We start from the raw sequence: 13,363 nt of genomic DNA on the forward strand, positions 1-13,363 counted from the left end.
GCAGGATTTAAATAGGTCCTTAAACTAAAAGACTTTTATTGTGAAATCTTCACTAACCGGAAGTGCGTTGCGTTTCTTCTTCGTGTCTTGTTGCTGTTGTACTTGTCATTCAGACATCCCAGGAATTCAACGCGACTAGGAACAAGCCAGCTTGTCACAACAAGGACATTTTAAGTTAAAATCGCGTCCTTGTCGCCGAAAAAGGGTCAAGGAAATATCGTTCGTTGTCAAAATAGGACAAGTATCGAGGAAAGCGGCGGTTACTGTCACTGGTAAGTTGTTATCCGCGGCTAACTGCTAACTAACTGTTGCCAGTTGTGTTCCGAGCTAGCAGCTATTAGCCTAGCAGCAAATGGATGCCTTTAACACACAGGCCGCGGAGGAACTGCTGCGCCGTTTGGTTTTATGCAAAGTGCAAATGCGATAACCCCAGTTGCAGCTCATTTGTCGCTATGTGTTGGAGATATTCAGGCGAAAGTGACAAATAACTTTATCGGTTAATTTTACAAGACTTAATGCAACTGTATTAGTGTTAACGTAGCGCTCTGTTAGCCTGAGCTGCTAACGACGCTAGCAAGTGGACGGGCTCTTGTTTTGTGAAGGAATAGTTTTTCTTGTGAGGCACGTTTCAATACCTCCAGGCTTTGAACGAAGAGTTTGGCTTAAAGTTAAATGGTAGTCAAATCTTTTTCAGCTATGGGTTCATATTAACCCCTAAATCTGACAGTCTGCTTCATAATAATAAGACATACTTTGTTGTCATCCATCTCTACAGTGCAGTGTGGTACATAGAGGAGGACACAAACCATTAACGAATATACACAAGACAAGGTACAAACATAAAGTATAATAACAAACCTTGAGTGTAATAACAGAAAAAATATAAATGTAAGTAGTGTAAAATTAAATACAGGTAGTGTAAATAAATATAAAGTGATAGTGATCTAATAATAGAGTCTAATAATAATAGTAATCTGAAGTAATCTTCACATAGCTAATGTTTATCTGACAGCATCAGGTAATTAGTACTTTCTAAATCCGTTTTGCCCAACCTGTTTGGTAACATGGCATGTGTCCTGGATGCTTTCTCACAACACATTTCTTTCAGCAGCATGCAGATGTGAAAGCAGACATCAGAGACACCTGCTACCCTGTGCTGCAACCCTGGACTGAGTGACATCCTCTTCATCCCCTTCATCGTCATCATACATGCTCTTACATGAAGAGAGGGGAGAAACCCGAAGGATACAGACAGATGAGACCCAAAACTTTCCCCACCAGCAACTACAGTGGCAACAGCCAACAGATGCTGCAGGAAATACGGAACAGCCTGCGCAACTTGTCCAAACCCTCGGACCCACCTAAAGTGGACATCGGAGGAGCTGGAAAAATGCCTCCGGAGGACCCGAGGCAACAGGGGCGCAGCAGCAACCCCAAACACCCCTATCACAAGGCCTTACAGGAGATCCGCAAATCCTTGTTGCCTTTTGCCAACGAGCCCAGCACTTCAGGCCCTGAGGTGAACAAACACATGTTGCTGGAACCCCCCTGTGCTGGCTTTGACGAGGTGAGATGTTTCCGTGTTTTATTTGTCACAGAAACAGGTTGTTGTGAAAGACTGTGCAGGAATTTCATTCTGAACATAACTCTGTAATAGAGAATAATCACTCGGTGCACTTAGTTTACCGGAGAATTATTTGAAAAATGAAAAGTATGCAAAGTGGAATGACGAGCCTGTGTGGGTGACAATGCGAAGGTAGTTTTTCAGTTGGCAGTTGCCACTTGTTTTGAGACAGTGTGTGCAGTCCAGGTATGAAGAGGTGCAGAATGCAGTGCAGTGCAGTATTTAGTTGTAAGTTAGTGTAAGAATTAAACTGTTTGGGAAAGAAACAGTCCTTTTTCAGAGTTGCAACACTTAATCATTTATTTAATTAGTTTAGTTATTCTGCAATAGTGTTGTCAGAGTTATTAATTGATTGATGCATATCAAATCTGAATATTTGAAACCGTTTCAATACTCATTTTCCATATTGTTAATGTTTACTAAAATCAATCTGCTGTTCTGTGCCACCAACCAAAAAGAAAAGTTGTCTTTCTTATGTTATAGCCTTGTTATATGTATCTTTTGATTTAAAAAAGATCAGATTTTTAAGAAAATATAATCTAATATTGATATTTTTCAAGATATTGTATTAAAGTTGGAATTAAAGCATCGTGACAATACTGTTCTGCAACTGTTTTGGTGATTGATGAGGTTTTTTTAATAAGCAAAACCTTCAAACATTATCTAATTACAGCTTCTACAATGTAAGGATTTGCTGCTTTTTTTCTGTTTTATATTATTCCAAACTTAATTCCTTTGGACCGTTGGATGGATAAAATAGGGCCTTGGAAATTGTCCTGAACATTTTTCCCAGCTTTCTGACATTATAGACTGCATGATTAAATAAGTAATCAAGAAATAATGTGCAGATTAATCAGTAATGACTAATTGTTTGCACCTCTAGTTCACATATATGACTTTTGAAGAGTGTAATTATGTATGAACTGTTAAGCAAAGTAATCAGTTCATCTGCGTCTTGTCACACTTGGATTGCACAACTGCTAAATTATATATATATATTTTTTTTTTCCCCCCTTGTAAACAGAGCAACAGTCGCAGTATGGGGGCAGTTATAGACTACACGGGTAAGGTGAGCTACCAGGACCCCATGAGAGAACAGATGGCTGTTGCCAACCCCAACACTACAGGCCTAAAAGCCCCAGGTACGTAACTGTCTGCTGGGACTAAACACCAGGTTTCATCTTTTATTTTCCAGCCAGGCGTGCTCATTCAGCCTTGATATTGTTTGCAGGATTTGGGACATTGGCTTGGAAAAAAAAGACAATGCATGATGATATAAAGAGAATGAGTCACTGCATCGCGTAATGGAAGAGGTTGACTGGAAGTTAGGTTTTTGTTATCATACATAATGACGGTAGTAGTAGTGCATTCAAGGAAAGACATGTAATGTAATATGTTAGTATGTTATAAACAAGTATTTTTTGGAGTTATGCATCTTTATTAAGGTGTACAAAAACAAAACTGGATGTAAAGAAATATTCATGTTGAGTGTATGTGAAGACAAGCCATGTTATACAGCCTTGGGCCTCGTAGTTTTAGCTATCATTCATATTGGATTTAATAACATTGTATGTACCAAGTTAATTAGCATCTTAGAGGCTTGTGGGGCAAGAGAGCACACTGTTGCTATGTGTATTTCACACTGTTGCTATGTGTATTTCACACAGTGTAACTGTTTAGCTGTGACAATTATTTAGATCTATATCTTTTAGTCCCAGTTTCAGACAGATATTTTTAATTATTTCAGCTACAAGGATGTAGTGCCACAAGTGCTACAAGTACTTGATTGTATTTTTTTGTGTGTGTCGATAGGACCTTCTCATATCCAGCAGGCTGTGCTGAGGCGGCCGAGCTGGAAAGGCTCTAAGGAGTCTTTGGCTCCTCGACATGTACCTCTCATTGTGGATGGAATGATGTACCGCTCAGACAGCCCCGGACCACCTCCCGCCTTCCCACAGGGTCACCCCGCTAACAGCCAGAGAGTCAATCCTCCACTGCCGCCTCAGGTGCGCAGTGTTACACCTCCACCAAACCGCGGTGCCATGCCTCCCACATCTTCCTGGGACAGCAACCCATCAACCAAGCGCTACTCCGGCAACATGGACTACCTTGTGCCTCGCATCTCTCCAGTACCCCAGGGGAACTGGCCTGATGGGTACCAGTCGTCAGCGCCTCAGAATCAGCGTGGGATCAGCCCAGTGCCTGTTGGCCACCAGCCCATCATAATGCAGAGCTCTGGGGGGAATAAGTTCACCTTTCCCCCCAGCTGGTCTCAGAATGGCTCCCCTCAGTCTGACTACATGACGGGGGGCAGCAGACAGCCTCCTCCTCCATACCCGGTTAACCAGAGCAGCCGGCACAGTCCCACTGACCAGCAGATGCAGTCAGGAGGACCTGCATCCTCTCCCTCTTACGTCAACGGTGGAAACATCCCTCAGTCCATGATGGTTCCCAACCGGAACAGTCACAACCTTGACATGTACAACCTAGGTCCTCCTCAGTCCTGGTCCCAGGCTCCTCTGAACCCCAACCAGTCCCAATCTTCCTCTGGCAACAGCAGCAACCAGGATCTGTCCCCGTCTTGGCAGCACAACGTGCCGGTGCGCTCTAATTCCTTCAACAACCACCAGCTAAACAGCAGACAGGCCCACCAATCCAGTTCCCAGCCCTCTGCCACCACGGTCACCGCCATTACCCAGGCTCCCATCCTGCAGCCGGTCAAAAGCATGCGTGTCCAGAAGCCCGAGTTACACACTGCTGTCGCTCCCACACACCCTCCGTGGATGCAGCAGCCTCCACCGCCTCCAGCTGCACCTGCTTACCCAGAACCCCCAGCCCCTGTGCCTCAGATTCCCATTGTAGCAGAAGTCCCCAGCTACCAGGGCCCCCCTCCACCCTATCCTAAGCATCTCCTTCAGCAGCAGGCTGCACCCTGCCCCCCTGCCTACGATCCAGGGGCCAATAAGCTCGGCACAGGCAGAGAGGAGCCCGCCGAGGAGGAGAGCAGCGGCGGTGACAGCTCCCGAGACAAGACGACGGAAAGCCCTGAAAGCACGGCAGCGACGGAGAAGGAGAAGAAGCAAATCACGACATCGCCTGTTCCTGTCCGCCGCAACAAGAAAGACGAAGAGCGGAGAGGGGAGTCTGGAAGAATCGCACTGTACTCTCCCCAGGCCTTTAAGTTCTTCATGGAGCAGCATGTGGAGAACATCCTAAAGAACCATCAGCAGAGGATTAGGAGAAGAAAACAGCTGGAAAGTGAGATGCAAAGGGTGAGAACATCAACAAGCGTAGTTACATAATTTTCTTAATGAATTCACTGTAGTTATAAATGAATCAATTTCACTTTCTGCTATTTGGGAATACCTTTCTCACTTTCCAAACTTCCTTCCCTGCTATCTTGTCATCACAGTATTATGTATGTCTTTTTCATGCTGTTCTGTTTTTCTTAGCTGTTCTTTCTCTTCTTTTCTCTCCTTGCTGTCACTAACAGCTGATGTAAAAAGGTAAAGGTATCTCTGCTGTCCTGTGACACAGAATAGTCCACTCACGTCAGTTATACAAGTAAGCTGTTGTTGAGAGTTGTATTTTGAATGTCTTACATGCAGCATGTCGGCCCCAGTGGCTGAAGGAAATGCATGCCACTCCATTGCACTCATGTCACAGCTCGTGCATCTTTGTTTTGGATTAAAGTCATGATTAACACAGTATGTTTGCACTTAGGGTGGGCGATTGACGCAAAACAGTAAGACTACAAGTTTCCTCGGAGCAATTATTTGAGTTCGAGTTTCTGTATTCCCATCATCATCAACATCACTCACTCCTCTGTGTCTGTCCAAACCGGGTTATCATGTGGCAGCTGGATTCATGAGATCATGCGTTAATCACGAGATCACGTGAGAATCCAGCCCTGATTTGCCACTTAGCCTGCCCTCAATAGCTCCTGTGGTAGAAATGGTATTGCCAAATATATACAAGTGGACACATTTCTATTAAGTATGGTGTATACCGTCATATCGCCCAACCCTTGCACTTATTTAAATGCATTTTGCACTGGTTTTCTTAAGTTGATTCCCTTGATGCCAGTTTAAACTAACCAGGACTACATGTGTGTTTTTATGTGACGTTAGTGAGCCATTTTGAGATCATGTGGGCCATGAAGTCACTTTGAATCTGTCCTGTGCTCAGGTGGGTTTGTCTTCAGAAGCTCAGGAGCAGATGCGCATGATGCTCTGCCAGAAAGAGTCCAACTACATCCGGCTAAAGCGAGCTAAGATGGATAAATCCATGTTCAAACGAATCAAGACCCTCGGAATCGGAGCCTTCGGCGAGGTGTGCTTGGCCAGGAAAGAGGACACAGGAGCGCTGTACGCCATGAAGACGCTCCGCAAGAAGGACGTGCTGCTGAGGAACCAGGTGGCCCACGTCAAGGCCGAGAGAGACATCCTGGCCGAGGCCGACAATGAGTGGGTCGTGCGTCTCTACTACTCTTTCCAAGACAGGGACAACCTGTACTTTGTCATGGAGTACATCCCCGGAGGAGACATGATGAGCCTTCTCATCCGACTCGGCATCTTCAAAGAAGAGCTGGCCCAGTTCTATATCGCAGAGCTCACCTGCGCCGTGGAGAGCGTCCACAAGATGGGCTTCATCCACCGAGACATCAAGCCTGATAACATCCTCATAGACCGGGACGGACACATAAAGCTGACGGACTTCGGCCTTTGCACTGGCTTCCGCTGGACGCACGACTCCAAGTATTACCAGAGTGGTGGGTGTCACTTTTTTTAATATCTAACAGTTCAACCAAAATATTAATTCCTGTTCTGATCTATAGAAAAGCCTGTATTGAACCGATGGACTAAACATTAATAGTGCAGACCAACAGCTTTGTTTAATTGGTTTGGAGCTCCAACCTGCCAAGAATAAATTTCTCTGCACCTGAACTTTCTGCTTGAAAGTTATAAGATATTTGACTATTGTCCGTTTTAGTCCTAAAACCAACTATTGCCTTTAAGAAAACCAGATTCTTGGTTCCCTTCACCAGACACACTGAGACACAGGTACCTGGCAGCTAATCAGTGAGTGATGTACTGTGTGGTGTTTCTCCAGGTGACCATGTGAGGCAGGACAGCATGGACTTTAGTAAGGAATGGGAAGACCCGGCCAACTGCCGCTGTACAGACCGCCTGAAGCCTCTGGAGAGGAGAAAGGCCCGGCAACACCAGCGGTGTTTGGCACATTCACTGGTGGGGACGCCAAACTATATAGCACCAGAAGTGCTGCTCCGAACAGGTACAGTGGACCACAGCTCAAGGATATACTGTGGAACTGACTTTAATTTTTCAAGCTTTAAAACTTTCCTAAGAGATGTTGTTGCAGTGTGAACATGTCTTTTATCTCCTCCAGGATACACCCAGCTCTGTGATTGGTGGAGTGTTGGTGTCATCTTGTATGAGATGGTTGTCGGACAGCCTCCCTTCCTAGCGACCACGCCCCTGGAGACACAGATGAAGGTATGTGAAGCACCCGCCGTGAAACGTAATGCCTCTATAGACCACATTGTTTCTTATTGTCATCTCCGCTGTCGAACACCAGGTGATAAACTGGAAGAGCATGCTGCACATTCCCCCACCAGCCAAGCTCAGCCCCGAGGCGTCGGACCTCATCATCAAATTGTGCCGCAGCCCCGAGGACCGCCTCGGCAAGAACGGCGCAGACGAAATCAAAGCTCATCCTTTCTTCAGGACCATCGACTTCTCCAGCGACCTGCGGCAGCAGGCGGCGCCGTACGTCCCCACCATCGCTCACTCCACAGACACCTCTAACTTCGACCCCGTGGACCCGGATAAACTCTGGAGCAGCGACAGCGACGGCGAGGACAACCTCAACGACACCCTCAACGGCTGGTTCCGCAACGGCAAGCACCCCGAGCACGCCTTCTACGAGTTCACCTTCCGCCGCTTCTTCGACGACAACGGCCACCCGTACAGCTGCCCCAAACCCATCGAGTACGAGGGTTACAACGGGGACGAGGCGGACTCAGAGGGCTCGGTGCAGGAGGCGGCGGGTAGCTCAGCGACTCAGGGCCGAGACCTGGTCTACGTGTAGCACCTGGGTCCAGCTGAGCTACTTGTACATAACGAGTTTGTGGAGGTTGTTTGTGTGTGTGTGAGAAGGGGAACGCAACGGTACGGCGTTTAAATCCTCCAACATAGGAAAGTATGTTTGTAGGAGCAGTCAGAATGCTCTGCAGCACATTAACAGACTTTGATATCGAAACTCTAAGAGCCTGTTTACACCTGGTACTAACATGCTTAACAGTGATCCTAGCACTTTTGATCAGATCACTCAATACGCATGTTGATGCCAGATATGTTCACACTACAAATTAAAGGAATAGTTGGGCATTTTGGGAAACATGCATATTAATTTTCTTGCTAAGAGTTACAGACTCTCAGACAGATTCGACTCCCATGTTTGTACGATAAATATGAAGCTACAGCGAGCAGGGAGGTTCTGCTAGGTAGATTTTTTTACCTTTGGACAGAGCCAGGCTAATTGTTTTCCCTCGCTTCCAGTGTTTATGCTAAGCTAAGCTAACTAGCCGTTAGCTCCAGCTTCATATTGACCAGAGCTGTATCGATAGACTTGTCTGACTCTGCAAATGAGCATGTTTTCCCAAAATATCTCCTTCAACATGTAAAAGGTACATTATACGATGTTTGCTGCCAGAGGAACAGAAAGCAGAATAAAATCAGGTGCTCTCTCTTTGACAACTAATCGCAAACTCCCCTTAAAGCCTTAATTTATTTAAGAAAGTTGTAACTGGTGACGCTAGTGTAGATGCTGTTTGAGTGTGGGAATTTTTTGTCGTTGGAATTACATTTATCGGTTAAAAAGAAAAAATTGTCTTAATTTATATTTTAATGTCTGTTGCAATTGGGGATTTAGTGTCGTGACTCATAGAAATTTGCAGGGATAAATTGCTCTAATTATTCATTGCTGTGCCTTTTTGATTTTTTTTTTTTTTTTTTTTTTTTTTTTTTTAAATCTTTCACCAAATATAAAGAGGGTTAATAATCAGACTGGCATTTAAAAAAATGAGAGTAGCAGTAGCTGATTGAACTACAGTAGGTTTTTGTTTTATTTTTCTAATTTATACCTAAAAATGTATTTATAAATTAACTTGTATACAGTTGATGTAAATATTTTTCTTCTCCCTGTCGGCTGATTTTTTGTTTTCTTAGGGCAGGCCCTCGTCAGTGTCCACTACTGCTGCCTTCTGTTGTGATGTTGTGTGCTTTTCAGTTTCTCATACATCCCGAAATACCTACAAACACTAACTCACAGGACTCTGAATAGATTTAATTATATTTGTTTAACTAAACTTCTTACAACGCCATTCAGACTTCATGCTCGTCTCTCAACCAAAGCACTAAATAGGTGGGTTTTAATTTTTATTTCTTGCAACAACCCACATGTAGAAAATATCGATCACAAGACTGTGAAATGAGTTTGTGTCATTATTAACACTATCAACCAGCTTCTAGGCACCTCACCACTTCATGTAGCACTCATCCCACTCTTATAGCTTAAAACCCAGTTCCTGTCTTACTTCCTGTCTTCCAGATCACTACAGCTGACTGTTGTGTTGACTTTATCATGTTTCTGTACTGATTTTAAAATAAGAAGAACTGGATCGATGGACTGACGGTGGAGAGAGCTGCTCTCCATCACATATCACGATGACTTTGTAACCCGCTGTACTTTTTCTTTGTGTTTAGGAAAAGATCTCTGAATGTAGTTATGGACTTCATGGTGACCACTGGCATTCTGCACTGGTTTTGTGTTTTCATTGTAAGTGAGAGAATTTTATTTTTGTGTACATTGTTGCTCCGGCAGGTTGGGTACAGGGGAGAGGGTGATAAATAAAGAATGTAAAGAACAAAACATGTTTCTATGCACACCAACCGTGTCGTATTATTAGTAGTATTATAACAGGCGGCTGGACTGGGGATTTAGATTGGGGCTGCAACTTAAGTATTTTCATTATCTATTATTCCAAAAAATGTATGGCTGCAACTAATGATTATTTTCTCTATGAATCAATTAGTTTGGTCTATAAAATGTCCAAAAAATGGTGAAAAATGTTCAAGATTATGTCCTCAAATGTCTTGATTCGTCCACAACCTAAAAATATTCAGTTTGGAGGCGGAAAGAAACCAGAAAATATTTACATTTAAGAACCTAGAATCAAATATTTTCTTGCTTAAGAAATTACTGGCAATTACTTTAATAGTCAACAACTATAAACGATTAATCTTTGCAGCTCAAAAAGAATTACAGAAGCCTAAGATAATACCTTTAAATGTCTTATGTTGGAGCAATGGTGCAAAACACCACAAAAACATTTAGTTTCGTATCATGTAAGACAAAGCAGCAAAGTCTCACGGCAGTCTTTTTTCATGGACGACACTTTGACTTGTCACAGTAGGAAAAGCACAGGTGTAAATAATCACATTAATGATGGCTGAATTCCATTTAGCTGCTTTGATTTTAGGTCTCTGTCACTCTCAGAAGAGCACTTGAACACAACACGGCCATCGTTAGTGTTATTAGTGACACCTGTGCTTTCCCTCCTATGACTGTCTGCTGTAAGAAAGGTCACTGAAAAGATGGAACTGATGAGTGTTTTACATTTTTACTTAAAAATAAAAGATTTCTTGAATTATTGATCATTTATTGAAATAGCTAGAAATTAAATCAAGATGGATTTTGTTAGGTAAATCACTGGTTCCCAACCTGGATGGCCCAACCCCTACTAAGGGTCACCAAAGCTTCATGAGGGATCACGAGACCCAATTGATTTTTCAGTGTAAGAAAACCTAAATTATATATAATCTGTATGTATATATCTCAGTATTGCATTCATTTCTGTAGAAAAAATAATAATTGAAATCGTTATTTCTAAAGCTGAGATTCTCATTTAATATAAAAACCTTAAAAAATACCCATAAAAGAGCACTGTGAAGACCTCTCATCAAATACAGACTTCCTACTGTTAGTGTGTTCACCACACCACTACAGTTTTTCATCAGTTCTGTACTGTTATTGTTATGCATTAAATATAATAAGAAACATCCATATATGTAACCTAAACGAGATGAAAGGCTGGGAACCACTGAGGTAAATGTTCAAGTAGCACCAAACATTCCTCGTAAGAAAACTGTTTTCATATTTTGTGTGTATAAATCATTAATGTACGCTTACTTAAATCAAACACTAATTCAATCACTGCAGTGTAGACAGATTGAGCAGAGCTGGCTTCTCTGTTCATACCTTGGTGACACACAACTAATCACACTTACCAAATCTTAAAATCACCACTTAATGCTCTGGAAATTTGGTTGATATATCATGTTTTAAGGCTCTGAAGTATCAAAGGTGTTCAATTATAGATGCAGATACCCATGTTGTTAGAGGGGACTTACTTACTGCTATAAAAAGGGAAAACAAGTGTATTTAGATTCCACTAAATAGGCCCCGCGAGACAATTGGGGCATTAATTAAAGAAAGCTCTGTATTACCCTTCAGAAAAAAACACCTTTGTGAATGAGTCATTGGTCAGTTATTAGGTAAAACATATGAGTAACTTCCTGGATACTGCAACCATGAGAGGCAATAATGTTGTCATAGAGATAAGAGAATTTGTTCAACATGAAATGACTGGCTAACAATGTGTTCACAACTTGATCATTAGAACAACAGCTAAAGGCTCTTTGTATGACCTGTAGCCACCAGAGGGCGCCACACAAAGACAGGTTAAGTTATCCTGTCAGTGGACACCTACTGTATATAAACACCAATGCACCATCCTGTGTTACAATACTAAGGTCCTATTGGACACATCAGTATATTATAAATATGTGCATCTACTAATGTTGAACATTTTTCAAAGATGTACTGTATAACCCCATTCTCTCCTCATATATATATATTTTAGTTTCTCCAGCCTGACAAATACAAGTTTCCTGACACAGATTGTACTGGTCACTCTACTGTTCACAGCTGATTGTTGTACAGACAGTTGAGCAAAGACCATGGTACATGGTTTTGTTGTTTTTAACTTCTGTATAATTCTACTTACAGATAAACTCATTTTCTTTCCCTCCTAGTTTACCCTAAACCAGGTGATGATCTGACCCTGAGGCAATGCAAATGTTTCTACCTGACAAACATGTTACAGTATTCTTCGTCTGCTTTAAATAAGAGCAAAGAGGATTAAAGGTACGACATTAAAATAAGTTCCTCTTGAGACCCATCTGTTCGACACTATTAGACTTTTTTTATCTGGAAACATTTTTCTCTGGTGTATCAGTGGTTTTCCACAGAGCTGCCCCTAACAGCATGACGAGACTCCATTTTCACCATATTAGTAACTCTCAGTTTCTCATACTCAACCACGTCACTGATGATAAACTAAAACTGAATTTGCACAAAAAGCCAAGTCAGTCTGATTATCAGGCTGGACAAGCACTGATGTAATTAATGATTAATGACATTAATACTGGCTGCACTCCACTATTGTCAGTCTGTGCCAGGGTCCTGGGTGCTCATGCCAGCTCACTGCTATGGCTTATTCTGACACCTACAATGCAAGGGACCCATTATTAGTTATTGATTACACCTGTGCTGTTCCACCTATGTTAAGTCAAAATGTCTGTGGTGAAAAAGTCCAAGTCGCTGGACGTTTCTGAGTCGATTTTTTAAGTCAAAGATCAACAAATGTTTCAAACTGTGACCTGAAAATCAGCAGAAGAGTCCAAGTACAAGGACGATACTGAGGACCAGGAACCAGTTGCACAAAACACCTTAAGTTTTCTCCTTAAGCATGACACCTAATTTCTCCTTAGCTGAGGGACTTACACAGTTGCACAGAATCCCTTAAAAGGTTTCCTTGGTTAGGGAAAAATGTTAACTCACTCACTGCCTTGAAAGATATTCCACAGCAGTTATAGTTTCCATGGAGATTGTTTGTTTGCTTGGACTCATGCTTGTGATGCCTGTTACCGTCTCACAGAGTTGGTTTATAGTTAGATAGTGGAAAAAATGTTAGAAGAAAAGAAGACAAGAAAACCATATTGGTCATAGGTGGAAAAGATTATACTTCTGGAGGAGCGTAAATCATAGAAGGCACATACTGCAAAGTAAATTAGATCCCCAAATACCAGAAAATGACTGTAGGAAGACACTGCAACGAAAATTAAGTCAGTCAAATCTAAAGTGTAAAATCAAAAGTGCATCCATTGGCTTCTTCTGGTTGCAGAACCTCTTCTCAGGGTGTGTTAGTTTACCATGAACTTGGTCATGTTGTAGTTAAGATGTAGGAGTCAGAGGTACCCTAAGTTTTGTTTTTTTTATCTTGCTTTGGTTGCTACAGTGTTTTGTGCAATGGTCTGGGGATTCCTTAAGTACAAGACCAAGACAAGAAGAAAACCATAAATAATTAGGTGAACATTTTAAGGAATCCATAAGGAGAAGACTTAAGGGTGTTTTGCGCAACCGATTTTATTTTGAGGACACCTTAACTAAGACTTTTTTTTTCTTTTTTACCTTGGTTTGGTTGCTAAGGTCTTTTGTGCAATGGTCTAAGGATTCATTAAGTGTAAGATCAAGACAAGGAGAAAACCATAAATTCTTCAGTGAACATTTTTAGGAAACCTTAAGGAGAAGACT

The 13,363-nt window shown here is 42.3% G+C and overlaps 1 protein-coding gene across 5 annotated transcripts; it reads left to right on the forward strand.

Moving 5' to 3' along the window:
• Window positions 1–95: 95 nt before the first annotated feature.
• On the forward strand, window positions 96–9,581 carry lats1 (large tumor suppressor kinase 1). 5 transcript variants are annotated; one of them, XM_050058352.1, is made up of 9 exons: window positions 96–272; window positions 776–831; window positions 1,109–1,567; window positions 2,649–2,766; window positions 3,437–4,896; window positions 5,813–6,395; window positions 6,737–6,919; window positions 7,034–7,140; window positions 7,223–9,581. In XM_050058352.1, the coding sequence occupies exons 3-9, from the start codon at window positions 1,220–1,222 to the stop codon at window positions 7,733–7,735; spliced, it is 3,312 nt and encodes a 1,103-aa protein (XP_049914309.1). In that variant the 5' UTR covers window positions 96–272; window positions 776–831; window positions 1,109–1,219; the 3' UTR covers window positions 7,736–9,581. The 5 variants fall into 5 exon arrangements, with proteins under 5 accessions (XP_049914309.1, XP_049914306.1, XP_049914308.1 ...); XM_050058349.1 differs by having other exon boundaries at window positions 1,112–1,567; XM_050058351.1 differs by lacking the exon at window positions 776–831.
• Window positions 9,582–13,363: the final 3,782 nt, after the last annotated feature.

This window comes from Epinephelus moara, chromosome 12 (genome assembly GCF_006386435.1).
Source record: "Epinephelus moara isolate mb chromosome 12, YSFRI_EMoa_1.0, whole genome shotgun sequence".
Taxonomy (NCBI): Eukaryota; Metazoa; Chordata; class Actinopteri; order Perciformes; family Serranidae; genus Epinephelus; species Epinephelus moara.